The following is a 10,804-nucleotide window of genomic DNA, read 5'->3' as shown; positions in this document are numbered from 1 at the left end:
CACACACACACACACACACACACACACACACACACACACACACACATATATATATATATACATATATATCTTATCAAATTTGCATTGAAAAAATTTTCATAAAAAAAATTAGCATGTTTTTTACATTTGAAAGAATCATGCATTATGCTCATTTATTCCAATTCTAATGGCGAGGGAAACGTGTAACTTTGACAATACGCGTCATTTGAATACTTTAGCAGTTTTTGCGTCATCGAAATCGACAAAAATAACAATAGGACATTAGGCGGCTTTAAAAGATAACTTGTTATCTCTCTCTCTCTCTCTAAGTTGCTTCACTATAAATATAATAGATATATGCGTGACAAAAAAAAAAAAGAAAAAAAACGAGCGTTTCATGTATAGAATATATTAAACATGTTAGTATATTCCAGGTTCCTGCTCTTTATGTCACAAGGCAAAAAATAGTGTTTATAATATCGTTGTTTGAAGAATGCATTTTACATGAAATAATTTATACATTAAATTTATACATTTTCCTCAATGATGTCACAAATTTAACATAATAATAATATCATTGCACATCTTTTTCCATAACACACAAAGAAAAAAAAAAGTTAATATATTTAAATATATTTTGATCAATATGGTTTTTTATTACAAATTGTGTGATTTATATTATGCATTATTAATAACTTACATTCCATAATTGTAATATAAAAAGTATTATTATATATAACAAAATCTTTGGAATATAATTCTATGTGCTAAACAGTTTATATAAATTTACCTGAATTTTAAAGATCTTAAAAATTGTAAATATTAATAGAAATAAAATACATTTAATTTTATGTACAAAATATATCTGTTATGTATTATTTCAAAAATTGTGTAGAATTTATTAATGCATGTAAATGCAAATTCAGTTGAGTATTGAATAAAGATTAGATATGTAATAGTTTCATTTCCCTCAATTTAATCTTATTTTGCTGTGAAAGAAGTGAATATTGCTGAAATCAACTCGCCAAAAGAACAAATTTAAACAACAGAATTGAAAATTTCAGTCACAAATAATTTATAGCAATATGTATATTATCTATAACAATTATGTGTGATTATTGTGTATAAAATATAATAAAACGGTGAAGAGAGACTAGAGCACTGCGCCAAAATATTAGTACAATACTAGCAGTATATATAATGAAGATCTTAATCTGTACAAACATAAATGAGAATTAACATTTTAACATTATAAGATACAAATAGAATAACTAACAATTAACCATTGCTTATAATCATAAATGTAAATATAATAAAAATCAGATCACATAAATATTCATGTAGATATTTTATCATAATATCATATACATTCTGCACTATCCTCTTTAGATTATAGAACAGAATTTATTTATTCATTAACATAAAAAATAATTCTCATTGATTGTGTACTGTGTGAGTTAAATATCATCTATGTTTCAATTTTAATATGCTATTATGAGCATATAGTGAACTTTTCAAAATAGCATGTGTATGTGTATGTATGATAAACACATATAAATATTGCACATTAAAAATAACTTTATATACTGTAGACTTGTGTAATGTCTTATAAAATTGTCATTATTATCAAGATTTTGGACAAATTACCAAAATCCACATTATGATAATAAATATTTGTACTTTTAAAGTAACAAAAAATACTGCAGTTATGTAAAATGCATATTTCTTTACAGCGTAATAAAAATAAATACTTAAATAATTTAACATCACACAAGCAGTATTACTTCAATAAAATAAAAATTGATAATAAAACATACATATTTGATACTAGAGCATTAATTGCACTATAAAAAAATTAATCATATATCTATAAAAATTTAATGTTCTATAGAAGTTAGTAATATATTTAAATTCTCTTGTCTCTCTGCTATATATTAAATATATCTTACAACATAGTATAATGCAACATAACATATAATATAACACTAAACAATAACACTGTATCACTCTTTTTTAAAGATGTATTAGATGTTTTTATGTTATCAAATATTGATATTCAATCGTGTCTATAAAAAAAGGTATATTGTTTTATATATATATATACATACATGTTGTATGTGTATATATAAAACTAAAAATATCTGAAATATGCTTAATATTACATACAAAAATTACTTAAGAAAGTCTACTACAACCGCAATTACTACTATCACCTATTGATGTCGTTTTACCATTTATTGAAGTGGTATTCGTTTCGTATCGAGGTAATTCCTTACTTCGCGCTTGCTAAAATAATACATAGCCACTGCAAAATGTGTACTCTATAATGAGATATTTCTAAATAAAATATGCTTACTTACTTCCATAAGTTCAGCTGCTATCTCCATAAATAATCTTTCTACATTTTCTGCCTCTTTGGCAGATGTTTCTAAAAAGTACATTCCATGTCTTTGTGCAAAATCTTCACCCACATGTGTCGGTATTTCTCTATCTTCTCGATCAATTTTATTTCCTAATGTTCAAAAACATATATTTATGAAATTATAATTCTTACATGAGATTTTATCTTATTAATTTATATCTCCTCACTTACCTACTAATATCCTTAAAACTTTATTACTTGCATATTCTTCAATTTCCCTTAACCAATCCGGTAAACAGTCAAACGTAGGTTGACAAGAAATATCATAAACTAATATCAATGCATGTGCCGATCTATAATAACTCTGAGTAATAGAACGAAATCTTTCCTGACCTGCAGTATCCCAAATTTGCAACTGAAAAAGAGGATAATAGAGAGATTAGAATATAAATTAAATAATCTATATATGTATATATATATATATAAATAAACTTATTATGTTAAGCTATATATACCTTGACTTTTTCATTTTCTACTTCAACAGTCTTAATCATAAAATCGACTCCAATTGTCGCACCTTGTCCAGGTGGAAATAAACCCTGCAAGTTTTAAAAGACTCAATAAAATCATAAATATGCTTCTATACATGTACACAATTCTGATTATCTTCATTGTATGCTATATCCATAAGAATTTTATCAGGTAAGAGAAAGTAGGCAACATTAGCCAATACTATAGAAAATAACATAAAACAAAAAACCAAAAATTGTAACATATACATAGGAAAGACAAATACAAAGAGTATGTATTCTGCATATATAGATGACATCATCTCTACAATGAATAAATAATGAACTTTCCACTCTTCCAGGAAACGCGTCCGCGCGTGAACTTGGCGTGCCAGGAAGCTTAAAGCGAGAAGATCAACGAGCGAGATCTATTTCCCCTCGATTCACCCAACCGAATCCGGAGAATCATCGGGAAAACGTCATCTGACGTACCTGAGTGAATCGTCGCACTAGACAAGTCTTGCCCACGCCGGCGTTGCCCACGAGCACGACCTTGAAGAGAAACTTGTAGTCCTCCATGTTCACATCAGCACCGGGAAGCAGGATCCGTCGACGAACAGCGCGTTCGCGTACCTCCTATTCAACGGGGACGACACATCGGATCGGGCGAGAGAAAGATAGAGAAATTTTTAGGCATAACAGACTTTCAGCAGACGTTCACCGGTTGACAGCAGGCTGCGCGCGTAATGTCGTAACGCGTGTGTGTGCTCTCCTTTTCGATTTCGCGGCCGAAGGAAGAGGGGGAGGGGACCCTCGGGAAGAAAACGACTACCTCGGCATCGTCGTCGCGCTTGCCGCTACACACGATTCCTCACTGAAACTTCCTGTTTCCCTCGGACGAGACCGACGAGGATGCGCGCGCGCGGCGCGAAAGTTCCATCTGGTTCCGTCATTGGGCCCCCTTCTCATTTCAGTTGCTCGCGTTCTGTTCTCGTCTGCCTTTCTTTCTTCTCCCTCCAAAGTTGGAATATATCCGTAACTCAACATACATACACATTTTTGGATTCGAAGATGTTATTTTTTTCGAGGAAACAATAATATTTTTTATTATAAGGGATCTTTTTTAAATCAACTCTCTAGCTGAGAACTTCAATGTGGAAAATAAATAGGTAAATAAATAGATTTTTAAATGTTGTTATAGCATCATCTGTATTTTATATCTATCTTGCAAAAGTACTGTTGAATTTTTAATTATTATTCAAGATGATTGGATATTTTTGTTGACTATTATAACGATAGATATAACAACTTTGTTTACCAACTAATTTGCACATTAAATAGTTAATATGTATTTTATTTAAAATACAGGAAGTGCAATTGATGCAACTTTCGAAGACGAACCATAGAAAATATACCTTTTCTCGCCGAAAATGATGTACTTCATCGTTTAGCATCAAGAGAACGTCATTTAATCCCACCTTTGTCTATTGAATTCTCATAATGAGTTATTTATTTTGTTGATAAAATGGTCCATCAGAATATATTCCACACACACTCCCTCCTGACATAAATTATGTATACTTCAAAATAATCAATCTTTTATCTCGGATGTGTCATAAGAATCATAACTTTTCTACAGTTTTAAAAACTTTAATATAATTGACATAACCTCGACATGTGTCAAAGTTGCGTGATGGTTCTTATTAACTCTCCAAAGAAATAGGTTAGTTGAACTATCAAACTTGAGAAAAAATGACAAAGTTTATACACATACATACATAGTTTGAGAATAATTTAACATCAACAAAATCCCTTCGAGAAACTTAATTTAATTTTGATAATCGAAAAACGCGGATCAGAAAAAAATGAGGCGAAAGGCGGGAGTGGGTGCGATACAGAAGCAAAAATTGGAGCAGGAAAAATATCGGGACAAGAGCACAGAGATTCAGGAGAACCAGTTCGAGCAGATGACGAAGCATATGGAGATGTTTCGCGTGAATTTAGAGGAATTCGCGTCGAAGCACAAAAACGAGATAAAAAAGAACGCGCGTTTCCGTCGTCAATTCACAGAAATGTGCGCTTCCATAGGTGTGGATCCGCTGGCATCTGGCAAAGGATTCTGGTCGGTGCTGGGTATCGGTGACTTCTATTACGAACTCGCTGTCCAGATTGTAGAAGTATGCATGGCAACAAATTACAAGAATGGTGGCTTGATATCATTAGACGAGCTGAGAACACGCTTAATTCAAGCCAGAGGACGCAGAAAGGAACATCAGGAAATCACTAATGAGGATCTGTTAGCTGCCGCAAAGAAGTTGAGGATATTTGGAAATGGCTTCTCTGTAGTTCCTATCGGTAGAGGAAAACATTTAGTGCAGTCAATACCCGGTGAACTCAGCATGGATCATACTGCAGTATTACGCCAGGCCAGTTTATCCACAAATGCTTATGTCTCCAAATCAATTTTATGCAAAGAATTAAGATGGGAAAAGGACAGAGCGCAGAAAGCTTTGGATCATATGATGAAGGAAGGATTGGCTTGGTTAGATGAGCAAAGCGAAGATGAGATATTGTATTGGTTTCCCAGTTTATTCACAGCTTGCATTGTCTCCAAAGAATAAACTTTGTATCAACCTATCAACATATTGTTATCAGATAAGTAGGAAAAATTTTAAAGAAAAACTAATGTTGCTTGAGATTTGTATCTCTTTATTAAATAAAAAAATCGATTATCCTATAATATTTATGAGTATATCAGATCCATTATCCTTATATTCATTAATCCATTTTTATAGTATAAGACATTGTCATCTAGTCTCGCATCTTTTCCAACTAAAATAAGAAAGAACTATAAAACATATACCAGTTTTATGATTGTATTTTTAAAATTTTATAGTACAAACCCGCACACATGCATAGCATTTGATGTAAATACATTTTCGTCATTCAAAAGTAAGAGTCTGTTTCCCAGTGCAGCATTTTTGTTTCGCAATGTACATATTAGCTTACGTTGTTCGTTAAGTTTTTCTTGAAATGTTTCAGCCATAGATTTTGATTCATTAGCCCAACTTAAAACAGAATTAAATTACATTTTATTATTAATCAAATACTTTTTAGATAATATAATAAATTTATATAAATTTTATTACTTTTTATTTAAATCTTGATAAATTGTTACTTGATATTTCATCTCTTCCATTTTTTTGTCAAAACGTTCTTGTTGCACCTTTATTTTCTCATCTAATAAAGATTGCCGTTGGTCTTCTATAGCTTCAATACTGGAAAAAATCGATTTTTATAAACATATATTAAAAAAGTAAGTTATTTATTTTCTATAGATACATTATGTTCATTAAGATATGAAATAAAATAATTTACCGTATATCCAAAGTATGTTTATTCACTGTATCCTCGCAATGTTGAGAGGAAACTTGTACTGGACTAATATTAGTGCCTGATTTATTCTCTCTTGTGCATTTTTCCTTGTGAAGATCCATTTCTAATTCGCGGATCTTATTTTCCAACATACGTCGTTTATAATCTCTCTTACGTAACTCGCAATCGAAATCCAACTGCAATGATTTTAATTTAGTTGTGAGAGATTCCTTATCATTCGTAGCTTTAATTAATTGGCTTTCTAAATGAACATAACGGTCGATTGCATCCTTCGTTCTTTCTTCAGCTAATTTTATGCAATCTACATTTATAGGATTTATAGGCTTTTGTTGCTGACTTTGTTTCAGATGATCATTCGAAATTGTTAAGTTTTCTTCCAAATTAGCAATTTTCTCCTGTAATCGTTGTATTTCTGAACTATATAGTAACTTGCACGTCTCGTTACAAGTTTTGGAATCTGCATGTTTAGGTGTTTGGTCAAATATTCTTTCAAGCATTTTGGAGGCTGATTTTTCCAGTAAATCTGCAGTAGATTGGCGCTCATTCTCCATTTCCGCCTCTATTAATCTATTCTCTCTTTGCGATCGGTCCAATAACATCACCTTTTCTCGCAATTCTGACTTCAACTCTTTAATTTCTAATAAATATTTCTTCATATCGTGCTCATGAATATCTGTCAATTTTGCAATCTCCTCTTGCATTTTAATCGCATGTTCTTTGGCAATAGAAGCCAATTGACTTTCCAATTTGGCATTTTGCTCCGCAAGTTTTGCTTCTCTCTCAAGCACAACTTCTTTCTCTTTTATCGCATATTCTATTAAATCAAGAGCTTCGGCCAGCTTACATTTCGTTTCTTCATTCTTTGCTATAACATTATTGACAATTTTTTTGTTCTCATTCAATTTTTTCTCTGAATTTGAGTTTAAATGATTTAGTCTCTGTATTTCTGCTTTTGCGGCAGACAACTCTTCCGTTAATGATTGTACTATATGTTGGTTATTCTTATCTGTTAAATAAAATTACCGATATACTATATACTACATTTTATATCCAAATTAGATAAATTATCCATATTAGATAAATAGCTTACCTTTCTGTTGAGTAGTTTGCTGAAGATCCTGAAGATTATTTTCCATTTCCTGTTTCTCTCTTTTTAATATTTCTATTGTATCATTACTTTTCATCGAGAGAGATTGTTGCTTTGCAAAATCATCTTTAACTTTAAACAACTTATTCTCTAAAGTTTTTATAACTTCAGAATATGATCGTTTAACAATTTCCAATTGCTCCTCATGCAATTTTACTTGATAGCTATCTATTTGTTTAGTTTCTAATCTTTGTTCTAATGCATTTGTATTTTTCAACAACATCTCCACCATCTGAAGTGTAGAATCCTTTTCTGTTTTCAAAATTGCAATTTGCTCTTTCAAATTTGTGATTGCTTTATTTTGCAAATCTTTATTGCAACAATGTTCCAAATGTACACGTGATGAATATATACGTGAGAAAAGATCATGTATGGTATTAGTGCTTTTTATGCTTGCAACATGGCAAGCTTGAATCTCAGAACGAATGTCATCTTGTTGTGTCTACAAAAATATTCATTTCATCAAATATTTATCAAAGTTATTATTACATAAACGAGTACTTAAAATGCAAAATATAATTAAAATAGATGTTACTCATTAATATTAAATAAGTTTTGTCATAAAGAACAACTTACTTTGCAAAGATCTATGTCATCTTGGAGTTTTTTTAACGAATCATCACATTCCCGAATAATAGTACTATGCTCTTCCTCCCTAGTATATAAAAGAAATAATTATCCTTTATTTAATAAGATACAAAGCTTGTCCGTTTTGCTTACATTAAGAATTTTAGATTCGATAAATTAACGAGCACGAGAAGAGAAAAAGATTACATTTTCTGTAATCTTTTATTAGATCGCCACATTTATCTCGACGAAAAAAAAAAATTTAAATGCTCCTTCTTTTCATATTTCTACAGAGCGTAAATTCAAGTCTTGAGATCAGTTAAAATCGCGTTTTTAACATCTTTTAGATTAGGGTTAGATTAGAGAAAAATGAGCCACTACGTGTACTTGCGAGCCACGTGTTTAGACTACATTTTTCTCTCAATTTACACTCAAATTCTTTATTTTTCTCTCCCCAAATATATATTTATTTTCGATTCTAAAAAGTGCAAGCAAACGAACAGAGAGATTTATATTCTTTTACAAGATTTTCCAACTTCGTACTTACTCCAATTTCGTGTGCTCCAAATCCAACATTTTTTCTCTTATATATAGAATTGATTAACTTGTATAAAAAGGCACAATCAATATATAAAAAATTTTATATGTCTTGATTAAATTATTTTCAATTATTCACTCTCAAATTCAAATGCCTATCTCTCTTGTAAAGCACGTGGTGCGATTCTTCTTGCCCTCAGTACAGTACTTAACTCAACGTAGGACTAGAACGTTCTGAAATGTATTGTACTTATCCTATCGCATGTCGCATGCGATTTGATGCGATTTTAGAAAGTTAGAAACAATGTTAGTTGTTGGGTGTCCCTTTTTCGCGCATGCGCATTGAATGATCTCGTGAAATGAGATCCTATATGAGCCCCATTTAATCGTTCTTATAAATTATTTAAAAATTTTTGAATAATTATTAAAAACATGAAATAAGAAAAATAATATTCACAAATTATATTGTTTAATTTATTTATTTACGTAGCTATTTACCTTTTCCTCTATGACTTTATGAGATCCCGTTAAAATTAAAGTATCTATTACATGTTACGTGACTGTAAACGTCATCATTACGTCACGACGCACGCGCGAAAAAGGGAACCCATCTAACAATACTAGTGTTATGTTGCTAATAGCAACGTGATACGGCTGGCTACAAAACAAAATGTACAATAATAGCCTATTGAAATTAATATGCAATGTTGCGAACATATACACACACGCGGAATGTTTGGCATGACGATTTTGTGGCGTCCTATGATTGCGATGTATACATGCGCGCTATTGTTTACGTCTGTACATACTTCGCGACGCGTCGCGGCCTTGGTTTGTCGTTCGTTCGGCGAGAGCGAGACGCGAGACACTCTCGAGACTCGAGTCGGCAAGATAACAACACGGGCCGCTCCGCGTATCATATTATTGTCCGCGTTTCAAATGAGATTATTGCTAATAAACAATTAGCGGCGCGATTAATTGACTCGCTCTTTTAACAAGTCATAGATGTATCGAGATAGTGACTGTATCGAACAAAATATACGCATCATTAACTCGACTCACGTAGTATCGTGACGTAATAGAACGAAGTTGCCGCCAACCGCCAACCATTAGTAAAATGCCGCCGATACGGAACGGATGGATTCCGAGCAGCGTTGCGATGTATTTTGTAAGTAAAATACACTTCTAATTAGTTCTGTATTGTAATATTCGCTCGGCATATAGTACATGAGTTTGACCTTTAGTTGTCATAAATCGATAATTTGATAAAGTTCGTAATTTGCGAGATATTATTCGGCCGCGTAATCTATCGGCAAAATCGACGACCACATTTTCGCATCTTGTATTTCGCGAATATTATTTCTAATCTTAACTCACATATTTATTTATTTTTATGGCATAATGAATACGAGATATAGCGTAATAATATATATGTACATTATTTGTCAACAGATGCAGCCTCGGTGCCGCGGATGCCGCGTGAAATTAGCCGCGCGATTTTCGAATTTCCTTCACCGTTCGTCCACATTATTTGCGAAGCGTCGCGCATATCGAACGGCTCGAAATTTTGTGCAAATTTATTCTTTCCGTGTTATTTTTTCGTCGTAACAGTAGTAAAGTGAGCGTCGCGTACGGTCGGGAGTGCCGTGTAAAATATCGCGCGATTGTTTTATTCTGATAATTAGTACACAGGCAATCTCATAATTAACCGTGTAATCTCGCGAGTGAGTGCCATGAAGGATCAAGGAGGAACAAGAGCGAAAAAGGAGGAGAACCAGGCGAGGCATTGAATGACTACGCAGCAATCACAGTGAGTAATTCATTATTTATTTTGTTATTAATTACATTGTGTGTGTATGTGTCGCTTCAGGAAAAAGAATATTAAGAAAATGTGATTAAATGTGACTCTAGTCTTTTATATTATTTTTATTGTTTATAATTAAAGAATCGGTAGAAATTATTATATAACACTATTTTCTTTTATGTTGAGTTTATCTTAAAAGATATAGAAAAGGATGAGAAATTTTTTTTGTCTAATATACATATATGTAATATGTTCCGCAACACACACACACAATCATAAAATACATACATTACTTATTATGAAAATAATTAAAGAGCACTGATATTACCAACTGTTTTTACTCTCAATTGCTGCTAACGTTGCTAGTTATTTAATATAAATATTTAAACCTAGTATTTAAATCTAGTGATTAATATTTTTTATTGCAATATTAATTGTACAATTTATAAGTATTTTAATTTTAATAATTACACATATTATATACAAAAAGCAGTATATTATAT

At 31.6% G+C, this 10,804-nt stretch overlaps 3 protein-coding genes across 6 annotated transcripts; 1 reads left to right on the top strand and 2 right to left on the bottom strand.

Moving 5' to 3' along the window:
* Positions 1–1,838: 1,838 nt before the first annotated feature.
* LOC115242448 (ras-related protein Rab-30-like) lies at positions 1,839–3,740 on the bottom strand. The gene is made up of 5 exons (XM_029818742.1): positions 3,343–3,740; positions 2,857–2,940; positions 2,573–2,756; positions 2,340–2,491; positions 1,839–2,265 (listed from the first exon to the last, which is right to left on the bottom strand). The coding sequence occupies exons 1-5, from the start codon at positions 3,427–3,429 to the stop codon at positions 2,155–2,157; spliced, it is 618 nt and encodes a 205-aa protein (XP_029674602.1). The 5' UTR covers positions 3,430–3,740; the 3' UTR covers positions 1,839–2,154.
* A 69-nt stretch (positions 3,741–3,809) lies between these two features.
* LOC115242447 (vacuolar-sorting protein SNF8-like) lies at positions 3,810–5,590 on the top strand. The gene is made up of 2 exons (XM_029818741.1): positions 3,810–4,019; positions 4,219–5,590. Exon 2 carries the CDS (start codon positions 4,716–4,718, stop codon positions 5,469–5,471), a length of 756 nt encoding a protein of 251 aa, XP_029674601.1. The 5' UTR covers positions 3,810–4,019; positions 4,219–4,715; the 3' UTR covers positions 5,472–5,590.
* On the bottom strand, positions 5,547–9,629 carry LOC115242446 (CAP-Gly domain-containing linker protein 1-like). Of its 4 annotated transcripts, none has more exons than XM_029818737.1 (8): positions 9,223–9,629; positions 8,508–8,752; positions 7,970–8,048; positions 7,337–7,835; positions 6,229–7,252; positions 6,000–6,128; positions 5,754–5,918; positions 5,547–5,682 (listed from the first exon to the last, which is right to left on the bottom strand). In XM_029818737.1, exons 2-8 carry the CDS (start codon positions 8,534–8,536, stop codon positions 5,658–5,660), a joined length of 1,950 nt encoding a protein of 649 aa, XP_029674597.1. In that variant the 5' UTR covers positions 8,537–8,752; positions 9,223–9,629; the 3' UTR covers positions 5,547–5,657. The 4 variants fall into 4 exon arrangements, with proteins under 4 accessions (XP_029674597.1, XP_029674599.1, XP_029674598.1 ...); XM_029818739.1 differs by having other exon boundaries at positions 8,508–8,721; XM_029818738.1 differs by lacking the exon at positions 9,223–9,629 and adding an exon at positions 8,996–9,196.
* Positions 9,630–10,804: the final 1,175 nt, after the last annotated feature.

Source organism: Formica exsecta, unplaced genomic scaffold (assembly GCF_003651465.1).
Source record: "Formica exsecta isolate Colony F162 unplaced genomic scaffold, ASM365146v1 scaffold599, whole genome shotgun sequence".
Taxonomy (NCBI): Eukaryota; Metazoa; Arthropoda; class Insecta; order Hymenoptera; family Formicidae; genus Formica; species Formica exsecta.
Note: the sequence above shows the minus strand (reverse complement) of the source record. Positions and strands in the feature narration are given on the sequence as shown.